Genomic DNA, 13153 nt, shown 5'->3' on the forward strand with positions numbered 1-13153 from the left:
GCCTCCTGGGTTCAAGCACTTTTCCTGCCTCAGCCTCCCGAGTAGCTGAGATTACAGGCGTGTGCCACCGTGCTTGGCTAATTTTTGTATTTCTAGTAGAGATGTGGTTTTGCTATGTTGGCTGGGCTGATCTTGAACTCCTGACCTCAAGTGATCCGCCCACCTTGGCCTCCCAAAGTGCTGGGATTACAGGCGTGAGCCACTGTGTCTGGCCACTGAATTCCTGAAACTGAAAATTTCAAGAATAGCATTTCATTGTTTCATAAACCCAAACATCCTCCCATTCATCGCATCCCTTAAATGTAAATTCACATAAGCAAGTGCTGTCGCTTGGAGAATGTACGGGGGCTCTTCTCATTGTGGGCTGCATGGGGAAGGGAGGCCGCTGTGGGCTCCAGCAGTAGGACCCCCGGCGCTGGGTTGTGGCGTTGGGGGAAAGGGCCGACCGATACAGGAGGGAGGCCCAGACACGGAGGAGGAGCCCCAAAGAGAGCAGCCTGCTCGCCAGTCTCACCAGGGAGTGTTTTGCCCACTCTCACTCTGCACTTTTCTCTCCCCCAGAGCGCGTGGAGGCCTGCATGCTCAATGGCACCATCATTGGGGTGAGCCGCTGCCCTCTTCCCCAGAGCAAGTGGTGGGGAGAGGGAAGGGGGTACTGCGGGAAGGGGAGCAGGCAAGTCATTGTAAAGCAGAAATGAAGGAAACCAGGGAGACCTCACCCCAGCTTTCCACTGCCTGTGGGATGTGCCTGGCATCCTGGAGCCCAGGCTAGGACCACCTTCCCGACTCTCCGGGCCTGTCTCACACTCACTTCCTGGCCCCCACCACAGGCACCTGCGCGTTTCTTCTGTGCACAGAGAAGCAGTCTGAAGTCATTGTGCACATTTTAGTTTGTCCCCTCTGCCACTACCTGGGCTGCCTCTTTGGCATGAAAGTTCTCACTCTTACCATCTCCCTACTGGAGGTGGGAGGACAGGAAGGCAGTGGGCCACGGGAGACAGGAGGAGCAGCAGAGCGATGGCTCGTGGGAGCTCTGGGTGGGTGGGCAGGAGACAGGGTATGGGAGTGAGGTGAGTGGGGGGTTTGGGGGATGCTGGGGCGGCCTAACCCTGGTGCCTCTGGTTCCAGCCCGGGAAGAGTGTGATGATCGATGTGTGCACGACCTGCCGCTGCATGGTGCAGGTGGGGGTCATCTCTGGATTCAAGCTGGAGTGCAGGAAGACCACCTGCAATCCCTGCCCCCTGGTAAGAGAGGCTCAGTGGGGACCGAGGGCATGGACTGGACGCTTGTGGGACCCACCCAGGCAGTGGGACCTCACTGGGGTCTTTAAATAAATAAATCTTTCATAATTTTCTGATTATAAACAATAATTGACAATAATAAAGAAGAGACTAAAAGTCACCCACCCAAACTGCATGCCTCAGAAACAATTATAATTTTAGTTTTATAATTTGCAAACATTTTCTTCCTGAGTTTTCAAAATAAACACAATATTTGCCAGGCTTATGATACTATGTTTACAGTTCTGTATCCCTTTTTATATATTTTAAGAAACAGCACCACCGTTCTTTGAAAACATTCAAAATTAGTCAACAAATATTTATCAGACACCTCCTATGTGCAAGGCTCTACACAACATTCCTTTGAATGGATGTACCTCATGTATACAACCAAGCTATTATTACAGGACATTTGGGTGGTTTCAAATATTTCACCCTGTTTTTGCCAGGTCATGCTGACGATGCTTGTTCTGAATACTTCCTTGAGGTGGTTCTGAGAGATGGACTTCTCATTCCTAGTTTGGGAGATGAAACTGGCATTCCGTGGGTTTCAGTTTCGACTTTTAGTCCCACCTCACTGGGAAGTTTTAAGCCCATGGCGGCAGGGCAGGGCCTGCAGCTAAGGAGGGGGCCTTGGCTTCTTCCTCAAGCTCCCTTCTGGATGTGGGGCTTCTGCTGTTTTAGAAAATACCATTGGTCAGAGGAGTTTCTTGTGAGATAGACGCATGAACTATGGCGATGGCTTTCTCGGAGGGTACAGGGAAGTGCTTGTCTCCCTCAGCTCGGAGACAGGGGGCTGCAGCAAGGTGGAGGGGAGCCTCTTATAAGCAGGCAGCACAGTGGCCAGAGGGAAGGGGTTGGGGGCCAAGAGGTCTTGCAGGTGCATTTTACACTGTTGAGGACAAGGGACAGGTAGATGTTCTACGTCTGTGTTCTTCATGGCACTTAGAGGTATCATGCTCAAAGTATGGGCTTAATAAAAGAAGTATGGAGTGGATGGGTCTGTAGGAGACACAGCTGTTTCTGAGAGAATGATTCAGCGAGAGCATTCCTTAATTAGGAAGAAGCTAAGTATGTGGTTTTCCTTTTGCTTATTTTTTTAAAATCCCAGTTGATGTTTTAGGATTTGGGGCCCAGTTGTGTGCACGCGTTGTGTGCGTGCGTGCGTGTGTGTGTGTGTGTGTGTGTATTGTGTAACAACCCTCCTAGAACACGTCTGGGCTTCCATATGGAATGAAACAATGCTGCCTGGAGTCATGTGGCATCCCTTTTTCCTGGGATGTCCGCTGAAGTCCAGTCAGGGCAGTCAGGAGACAGCAGGCCGCCCACCTCAATGCCAGCCTGTGGAGACGGCACTGCAGCCTGCTGTCTGGAGGGCAGGCCCGCTCACTCCCTGCAGTGCCCTCTGGTGTTCAGAGGGAGCCACAGCCTCTTCCTCCGTGTCTGGAGAAATCCACCTTTAGAATCCAGTCTCAGATGTAGGTTTCCAAATACTCAAAAATCCATGGCCCCATTTGGCCTGTGTATTCTTCTTCTTCTCCAGAATTCTGGCATCTCCCAGGGGAGTGCAAGCCACCTCCTCTCTCTTGAGATCCCTTAGATTCGCCCTCCCTCTATGCATCTCTCAAGCCTTGCTGAAGCCGGCCTCTGCTGATCCCGTTCTAACTCAGCATCCTCCACTAGTCTTACTACGTCTTCTGCCGCGAAGGGTCTCTGGGACACCTCCTGGGGTAGGGGTAGCTGTGGTGAATTAGGTGTAGGTAGGTCGGCTGGAACTGCCCACGTCGGGCTGAAGTGCCAGCATTGCCTGAGATGTGAGTCTTCTGTTGCCTCCCAGGGAAGACAATGCTCTTACCTGAAGGGAGAGCGGCAGAGGGCAGTTTGTGCTGATGAGTGGTCGAGATGAGGCTTGACAGCTGAGCTCAAAGAAAGCATGAGGAAGAGAGCTCACCCTGCTGTGGAACCCTGGAAAGGCGTCCCAGAGGAGGGCGACCCTGAGCGGACCTCGAGCAATAAATAGGTTGAATGTCCAATAGAGCTTCCAGGGAAGGGCATGGTGAATGAATAACCGGCAGCCAGAAGCCAGGGTGAGAAAAGGGAGACACAGGGAGATGGATGGGAGGGCTGCCAGCAGTCGATGAAATACACGGAAAGGGCCATGGGGGTGTGCAAGGCAGTTTTAGGAGGACAACTGTGTGAGGAAAGCAGGACTCATTGGCTGCTCAGACCTAAACAAGTGAACTCTGGGGCTGGCTGGGAACTTGCCCAGCAGGAGGAGGAAGAGGCTGCTCCTGAGAGGATGTTTCCTGCAGTGATCAGACGTTCTGGGGAAAACCCTGAGGGCAACTCTGCCCTCTCCTTGAACGGGGGAATGTGGAACACACACCCCCAGCCAGCAGCAGCCAGGAAATCCAGCAGTGCCCAAACAAGTCCTGTTCATCGTGTGCAGCTGTGGTCCGGACCTGCCGGGGAGGAGACATGCTGCAGAGCAGGCCGTTGTCTCCATTCACTCCCATGCTCTCTCCTCGCCTCCCTTGCCTCTTCCAAGCCCCTGCCACACCCTTAACACTGTTGCCCCCTTTCTGCTTATTTTCTGCCTCCTTTCCCGTTTCTTCCAAATATTTCTTCTCCCATAACTGCCCTCCACCTTTCCTTTTCTTGGCCCAACTTTGCCCTCTGCCTCCTGCTGTGTGGATTTTGCCTCCCTGACTGCCCTGTCCTCACTGGCTTCTCCTCCTGCCTGCTCCTAAAGACACGTCAAGTTCATGGCTTGATTTATGAGAGCAAATGGTTTAAATGAATCTCTGAGCAAGCTTACCGACTCCTAACCTTGATCTTGGGACAGGTCGTCTGTCTGGATGCTCCAAATTGACTTGGTGATTCATAATAGAAAAGCCTCAGCACCCCAATGAATGGATCTCTGAATGGTGATCACTAAATGTGGCAAAACGAGAAAAAGAATGACAACAGAGTTGGTTTCTCACAAAACTAAATTGATTCTTTAAAAAATTCTGGGATTATGTGATTACGTTCTTTCTGTTTTTTGGGGGTACGAAGGTGGAAAGGGTCAAAAGAACTTCAATTTTTTTTCTTCTAAAGAAAGCAACATTAATAATTATTAGGGAATGATGAGACGGTGGATGGTAGCTTGGTAGCTTTTTGGTTTTATTTATTTATTTATTTATAGACAGAGTCTCTGTCGCCCAGGCTGGAGTGCAGTGGCGCCATCTCAGCTCACTGAAGCTCTGCCTCCCGGGTTCACGCCATTCTCCTGCCTCAGCCTCCTGAGTAGCTGGGACTACAGGCGCCCGCCACCATGCCCAGCTAATTTTTTTTTTTTTTTTTTTTTTTTGTATTTTTAGTAGAGACGGGGTTTCACCATGTTAGCCAGGATGGTCTCAATCTCCTGATCTCGTGATCCGCCCACCTTGGCCTCCCAAAGTGCTGGGATTACAGGTGTGAGCCACTGCGCCTAGCTGCTTTTTGGTTTTTATTTTATTAAAATTGTTTTAAACACTCTTACTTTGCAAAGTAAAAAGTTGCCAACCCTGTTTTTCTCCCAGTCCCGCTGTCTCGAAGCTGCTTCTTTGTCCGATGCAGATATAAATAAGGCGGTCTTGCCTTATGCCACTGTCAACAAGTCCCTAGCTGCATTGAGCTATGATTGCACCACTTGCACTCCAGCCTGGGTGACAGAGCGAGACCTTGTCTCAAAAACTAAACAAAATGAAACAAAACAAACAAGAAAACAAGTTCCTAGCTGAACTTATCTCCTCTGTGAGTGTAGGGGTGCCAATTAGGGGCCAGGTGCTGGGGATACAAGAGAACAGCAGAGACACAATTTGCAACTTACCCTGCTTCTCAGGGAGGAGTTTTTCCTAGCATTGATGGGAGTTTCAGTTACTTCCTCACCAATGCTTGGTATTGTCATGCTTTTCAATTTTAGCCATTGTGAAGTGACATCTTTTAGCATTTTTTCCTCACTGCTTCTCTAATTTCAGAATCTTCTAGTATTTTAAATTTGCATTTCTCTGTTGGCTAATGATGTAGAGCATCTTACATACTTAGTGGCCATATCATCTTTTGTGATGTGTTTGTTCAAGCTTTTGGCCATTTTTAAATTGGGTTGTTTGCCCTTTAATGATTGATTATGAGTTTTTTTTTGTATTTTGGATACTAGTCCTTTATAAGGTATCTAATGAAATATTTTCTTTCAGCCAGTGGCTCAGATTTTATTTTTCTTAATTGTGTCTTTTGAAGATCAGAAGTTTAATTTTGATAAAATTCAGTTTATAGATGTTTTTCTTTTATGGTTAGTGCTTTTTATGTCCTGTTTAAGAAGTTTTTGTCCATTCTAAGGTCATGAAGATAGTATCCTATGTTTTCTTTTAGAAGCATTGTAGTTTAGTTTTACGTGCAGGTCTATGATCCATGAGGAATAAATTTTAAATATGGTATAAAGTAGGGGTCTCCCATATGGCTATCCAGTGGGTCCAGCACCATTTGTTGAAAGATGAGCCTTTCCTCATTGAATTACGTTGGTGCCTTTGTAAAAAATGAATTGCCGGCCGGGCGTGGTGGCTCACGCCTGTAATCCCAGCACTTTGGGAGGCTGAGGCAAGCAGATCACCAGGTCAAGAGATCGAGACCATCGTGGCTAACATGGTGAAACCCCTTCTCTACTAAAAATACAAAAATTAGCTGGGTGTGGCCGCAGGTGCCTGTAATCCCAGCTACTCAGGAGGCTGAGGCAGGAGAATCACTTGAACCTGGGGGGCAGAGGTTGCAGTGAGCCGAGATCGCACCACTGTACTCCAGCCTTGCGACAGAGCGAGACTCTGTCTCAAAAAACAAACAAAAAAATGAATTGCCTGTGTATGTATGCATCAATTTCTAGGCTCCTTTTTTTCTGATCCTTTAATTTGTTTCTCCTTATGGTCACACCACTGTCTTGATTACTGTAACTTTATGGTTAGCCTTGAAATTAGATGATTTAAGTTCTTCAACTTTGCTCTTTCTCAGGATTGTTTTGGGTATTTAATGTCCTTTCAATTTCTATATAAATTTAGAGTCATCTTATTAATTTTTACTAAAAAATGTATAAAGTCTGTTGGATTATATTGAATCTATAGGTTAATCTGGAGAGAAAGGATGTCTAGACAATGTTGGGTTTTTCAATCTATGAACATAGTATATCTCTTCAATTATTTAGGTCTTGCTCTCAGTCTGTGCTGCTATAACACAATACCCGAGATTGGGTAATTTGTAAAGAACAGAAATTAATTTTTTCACTGTTCTGGAGGTCCAAGATTAAGGTACCAGCAGATTTGATGTCTGATGATGGCCTGTTCCTCATAGGCAGTGCTTTCTCATGGCATCCACATGTAGCAGAAGGTGGAAACGCAAAAGGCACTAGGGCATTCCCTTTGACTTTTTTTTTTTTAATAACAGCACAAATTCACTCAGGAGAGTGGAGCCCTCATGACTTAATCACTTAGGCCCCATCTCTTAATATCATCAGTTGGGGGTTTAAATCCCAACATAGGAATTTTGCTATGTGTGTGAGGGACACACACATTCACATCTTAGCAATCTTCTTTAATTTTTCTCTGCAATGATATTTTTGTGTAGATGCAGAAATTTTGTTATACTTATTACCTAATATTTAAAGTTTTTGGGCGATATTGCGAATGGAAGTTTTTTTAAAATTTTATGTTTTGTTTGTTGCTTTTATAAAATTAGTTTTTATAGTTTGACCTTGTATTCTTCAGCCTTGCTAAATTCACTTATTAGTTGTAGTAATAGTGTTTTTTTTTTTTTGAGGGGGCAGATTCCTAAGGATTTTCTTCATAAACAGTTATGACACCTTCAAATAAAGACAGCTTTTACTTCTTCCTTTGAAATCTTTATACATTCTGTTTTGTTTTTCTTGCTTATCAAACTGGCTAATATAATCAGTACAATATTGGATAGAACTGATGGGAATATTTTCTTTCTGCTCTTAGAGGGAATTAATTCATTAAGTATGATATAGTTGTATGTTCAACAGCAGCAGTGCCCAACCTTTTTGGCACCAGGGACCAGTTTCGTGGAAGACAGTTTTTCCATCAACTAGGGTCAGGGGGATGGTTTTGGGATGAGTCAAATGCATTATGTTTATTATGCACCTTATTTCTATTATTATTATATTGTAATATATAATGAAATAATTATATAACTCCTATAAGGTAGAATCAGTGGGAGCCCTGAGCTTGTTTTCCTGCAGCTAGATAGTCCCGTCTAGGGCTGATGGGAGACAGTGACAGATCATCAGGCATTAGATTCCCATAAGGAGCATGCAATCTGGATCCCTCGCATGTGCAGTTCACAGTAAGGTGTGGGATCCTATGAGAATCTAATGCTGGCAGCTGATCTGACAGGAGGCGGAGCTCAGTTGGTAATGTGAGTGATGGGGAGTGGCTGTAGATACAGATGAAGCTTCACTCACCGGCCCACTGCTCACCTCCTGCTGTGCAGCCCAGTTCCTAACAGGCCACGGACCCGACTGATACTGGGGCCCCCTGTCCTACAGCATATTGAAGAAGTTCTCTTCTATTCTTTTAGTGCTGAGAATTGCTACAATGAATTGGTTTTAAATTTTGTCAGACAGTTTTGCTGTATATTTTAAGATGACCATATGGTTCCCCCCTAATTCTGTTAACATGAGGAATTGCATGGATTGATTTCAAATGGTGAGCCAACCTTTCATTCTTTTGATAAGTCCCCTTTCTTCATGACGTGTTATCCTGTTTCACATCTACTGCTAGATCCATTTGCTCATATTTTGTTAAAGATTTTAATGTTTATGTTAAGAGTGATAGGTTTCTAATTTTCTTCTCTTCAATGCTTTTGTTAGATTTTGATGTCAAGGTTACGCTAGATCCAACAAAATATGGTGGTGTTTTCTAAAGAGCTTATATAAAATTGGTATTATTTCTTCCTAAAATGTTTGGCAGATTTCATCAGTGAAGCTTACTAGACTTGAAGCTTTTCATGTGGAAAAGTTTTATATATAAAATTCAACTTTTAAAAGAAAAAAACAGTTTTTCTATTTCTTCTTGAATTAGTTTGGTAAATCAGTTTTTCATGGAACTTACCCATGTATTTAAGTTGGTCAAATTTAGTTACACAAAGTTGTTTATAACATTTCCTTGTTATACTTTTAATATCTGTGGAATCTGCAGTTGTAAACCTTCTATTATTTCTAATATTGATAATTTGTTTCTTTTTATTTTCTTGATTAATCTAGCTGGAGATTTTCTTATTTTGACTAATTCTTCTATTATGTATTATTATTGTATTATATATTATATTATTATTAATCTTTTAAAGATCCAACTTTTGCCTTTGTTGTTTTACTTTTTATATTTTTCTTTTCTATTTTATTGATTTCTGCCCTTATTTTTATTATGTCCTGTCATTTAATGACTGGGTCTAATTTTCTCTTCTTTTACTAGCATCTTAATATGGAAGCTTAGCTCATGATTTTCTAATATAAAATTTAAAATACAAATTTTCCTTCAAGAACTGTTTTTGCTGTACTCCTCAGATTTTGATGTAATTTTTTATTACCTCTAGTTAAAAATATTTAGTTTTTGATCCATGGGTTATTTAAAAATATTTTATTTAATTTCCAAATATGGTGGTGTATTTTTCAATACTTAATTGTTGCTAATTTCAATATAATTTCATTATATTGAAGTTGGTCATAGACTATAATCTCTAAGATTTCAAAATCTTGACTTTTTTATCTAGTCTCTGTTTATCCATGTTTACATTTTTATGGCCCACAGTTTGGTCTATCTTTGTGAATATTCCGTGTGCATTTGAGAAGAATGTATGCTCTGCAGTTCTAGAATGTAATAGTTTATTATTTCCAACTAGGTCATATTGATTCTTATGGTTTTCCAAATCCTCTATATCTTCATTTGTCTTTTTCCTACTTGTTTTTATCAATTACTGAGAGAACATAAAAATTACTGACTAAGATTGTGGATTAGCCTATTTCTCCCTTTAGTTCTATTCATTTTTGCTTCATATATTATGAAGCTCTGTAGATGCATACATATTTAGCATTCTTATGTCTTGATGAATCTATTCTTTTGTCATTATCAAATAACCTCCTTATTTATTTATTTATTTATTTTTTGAGATAGGATCTCACTCTGTCGCCCAGGCCTGGAGTGAAGTGGCACAATCATGGCTCACTGCAGCCTTGACCTCCCAGGCTCAGGTGATTCTCCCACCTCAGCCTCCCACCTAGCTGGGACTAGAGGTGCATGCCACCATGTCCAACTAATTTTTTGTAGAGATGGAGTTTTGCTATGTTGCCCAGGCTGGTCATGAATTCCTGGGCTCAAGCAATCCTCCCACCTCAGCCTCCCAAAATGCTGGGATTACAGGTGTGAGCCACCGCACCCAGCCACCTCCTTTATTTTTGGTAAATTCCTCATCTTAAGCTGTCTCTAGTCCTGTCTAAGCTTGGCAACAATGGACCAAGATAACAAACTAAGAATTACAGTTATTCAGTCATTCAACATATATGGCATCTACTATCATTTATCCAAGCAGAGGGATCAAATCAGTGAGAGAAAACAGGTAAAAATCCTTTCCATGCTTCCCCTAAGTGAAGAGTAATCTTTTATGTTTATTTATTTTTTGAGGCAGGGTCTCACTCTGTCTTCCAGGCTGGAGTGCGGTGGTGTGATCATGGCTCACTGCAGTCTTGACCTCCTGGGCTCAGGTGATCCTCCAATCTCAGCCTCCCAGGTAGCTGAGACTACAGTTGTGCACCACCACGCCTAACTGATTTTTTGTATTTTTTGTAGAGATGGGGTTTTGCCATGTTTCACAGGCTGGTCACAAACTCTCGGGCTCAAGTGATCTTCCTGTCTGGGCTTCCTAAAGTGCTGATATTACGGGCATGAAGCCACCACACTGGCCTTGTTTGGTATTAATATACCTATATCAACTTTCTTATTTTGACTAATTTGTCTATTACATCTTTCTTTTCAAACTATCTATCTAAATCAAAAGTGCATCTCTTGAAAACAACATACTAATTGAGTTTTGCTTTTTAAAATCTAAAGGTGACAATCTCTGTTTAATGTAATTATTGATATGGTTGGGGTTAAAGCTATTCTTCTGTTATTCATTTTATCTGCTGTCTTCTTTGTTACTTGTTCTGTTGTTAATTCTTTTTTTGTCTTTTGGTTCAATTCAGTTTTTCTTTTTTTTCTTTTTTTTAGTATTATATCTCTCTATTGGCCTTTTTGTTGTATTTCTTCATATTACTATTTTAGTGGTTGCTCTAGACTTATCACAGTACACTTTGATTGAATAATATAACATTTCATGTACAATGTACTTCTCCCATAATTTGTACATTTGTTGTCATATAGTTTACTTCTACATAAGAAGAGATAAATTCCACAAGGTATTGCTATTATTTTTGCTTTAAACAGTCATTTGTCTTATGTAGAATTTAAAAAGTGAACTGAAAGTGATGATTTGTATTTACCTACATATTTATAATTTTCAGTGCTCTGCCTTCTTATATATCTGAATTTCCATGTTATATCATTTCCCTTCAGCCTAAAGAACTTCTTTTAGTGCAGGGCTGGATGACAACACATTTCTCAGATTTCATTTATCTGAAAATGTCTCGATTCTGCCTTCATTTACTGAATATAGAATTCTAGGTTGATGGGTTTGTTTTTAAATTTCATCACTTTAAGTATGTTTCATAGTCTTTTGGCTTGTGTTATTTCTGATGACCAGTCAGCCGCCATTTTTATTGTTGTTTTCCTGTATGCATTTCCCCCCTTCTGTTGGATGCTTTAACAGTTTTTCTTTAGTTTTCAGAAGCTTGAGTATATGCTTTTGTGTAATTTTCTTCATATCTTTTCTATTTTGGATTCATAGTTTCCTGGATTTGTGGGTTGATTTTCTGATCAAATTGAGAAAAAAATTCAGTTATTATTTCTTTAATTTTTTTCTGTTTTGTTTTGTTTTACTGTCTTTCTGAAACTCTAATTACACGTACATTCACGTGTTGCTTAACAATGGGGATATGTTCTAAGAAATGCATCGTTAGGTGATTTTTGTTGTGCAAAGATCGTAGAGTGCACATATACAAATCCAGATGGTATAGTCTACTACACAACTAGTTTATATGGTATAACCTGTTACTCCCAGGTGACAAACCTGCATGGCATGTTACTGTGCTGAATACTGTAGGCAACTGTAACACAGTGATTAGCATTTGTATATCTAAACACATGTAAACATAGAAAAGGTACAGTAAAAAATATATAAAGGATAAAAATGGCATACCTGTATAGGGCACTTACGAAGAATGGAGCTGAGAGGACTGGCATCTGCTCTGGGTGAGTCAGAGAGTGAGTGGTGGGTCACTGCGAAGACCTAGGACATTGCTATAGTCTATAAACATTGTACACTTAGGCTACCCTAACTTTACTAAAAAATATTTTTCTTTCTTCAGTAATAAATTAACTTTAGCTCACTGTAACTTTTTTACTTATAAAGTTTTAAAATTTTAAAAGCTTTTTGATTCTTGTAATAACACTTAAAACACAAACACATTGTACAGCTGCACAAAAATATTTTTTCTTTATATCCTTATTCTAAAAGCTTTTTCCTATTTTTAAAAATTTTAATTTTTTTAACTTCTTTTTTTTTTCAAGACAGGGTCTCATTCTGTCACCCAGGCTGGAGTGCAGAGGCGTTATCATGGCTCATTGCAGCTTAAACTCCTGGGATCAACTGATCCTTCTGCCTCAGCCTCCCAAACAGGTGGAACTGTCGGCATTTTTTTAATCTTTAAACTTTTTTGTTAAAAATGAAAACTCAGCACGCACAATAGTCTAGGCCTACACAGGGCTGGAACAATCAATATCAGCCTTCTGCCTCCACATCTTGTTCCACTGGGAAGTCTTCAGGGGAACTAACACTCATGGAGACGTCGTCTTCTGTGATAACAATGCCTTCTTCTGGAATACTCCTGCAGGACCTACCTGAGGCTGTTTGACAGTTAACTTTTTATATTTTTAATAAATAGAAGGAGTATCTCTAAAGTATTGATAAACCAGTAACATTTATTATCTTCAAGTACATAATTGTATGTGCTATACTTTTGCATGACTGGCAGCACGGTAGGTTTGTTTTCACCTGCGTCACCACAGACATGTGAGTAATGTGTTGTGCTACGAAGTCACTAGGTGATAGGAATTTTTCTGTTCCATTATAATTTTATGGGACCATTGTCATACATGCCGTCTGTTGTTGATTGAAACATTGTTTTTTGGCTCATGACTATATAGGATTATTAAACCATTGATACTATTCCACTGGTCCCTGGGGCTCCATATTTATATTTTTTGCATCTTTATTCCTCTCTATGCTTCAGTTTGCGTAATTTCTATTGATCTGTCTTAAAATTCAAGGATCTTTTCTTTTCTTGTGTCCTGTCTGCAGTTAATCCAATCCAGTGAATTTTTCATTTAGAGTATTGTGTTTTCTAGTTCTAAGATTTCAATTTGATTTTTTTTCTAAAGTTTCCAGATTGTTCCTAAAATTCCCTATTTTTCCATTATGTTATTTTAAAGTTCCTGCCTGCTAATTGCAATATTGGGGCCATTTCTGTATCTGTTTATATTAAGTGATAATTCTCTTGGTATAGATCAAATTTTTCTATTTCTTTGCATGAATTTTTTTTTTTTTTACTATTATTAGACATTGGTGGAAGATATGCCGAAGAGACTCTTAATTCTGCTGTTTCTTTATAATAAAGGTTAAGTTTGGTTCTAGAATG

The 13153-nt window shown here is 41.0% G+C and overlaps 1 protein-coding gene across 1 annotated transcript in view; it reads left to right on the forward strand.

The window, feature by feature from the left end:
- Nucleotides 1–13153, forward strand: part of VWF (von Willebrand factor) — a 178833-nt gene that overhangs the window by 159220 nt on the left and 6460 nt on the right. Inside the window, exons 46-47 of the mRNA XM_030804480.1 lie at nucleotides 562–602; nucleotides 1129–1245. Of these exons, the coding sequence (XP_030660340.1) occupies nucleotides 562–602; nucleotides 1129–1245 (158 nt within the window). The remainder of the gene's footprint in view (nucleotides 1–561; nucleotides 603–1128; nucleotides 1246–13153) is intronic.

This window comes from Nomascus leucogenys, chromosome 23 (assembly GCF_006542625.1).
Source record: "Nomascus leucogenys isolate Asia chromosome 23, Asia_NLE_v1, whole genome shotgun sequence".
Classification (NCBI taxonomy): Eukaryota; Metazoa; Chordata; class Mammalia; order Primates; family Hylobatidae; genus Nomascus; species Nomascus leucogenys.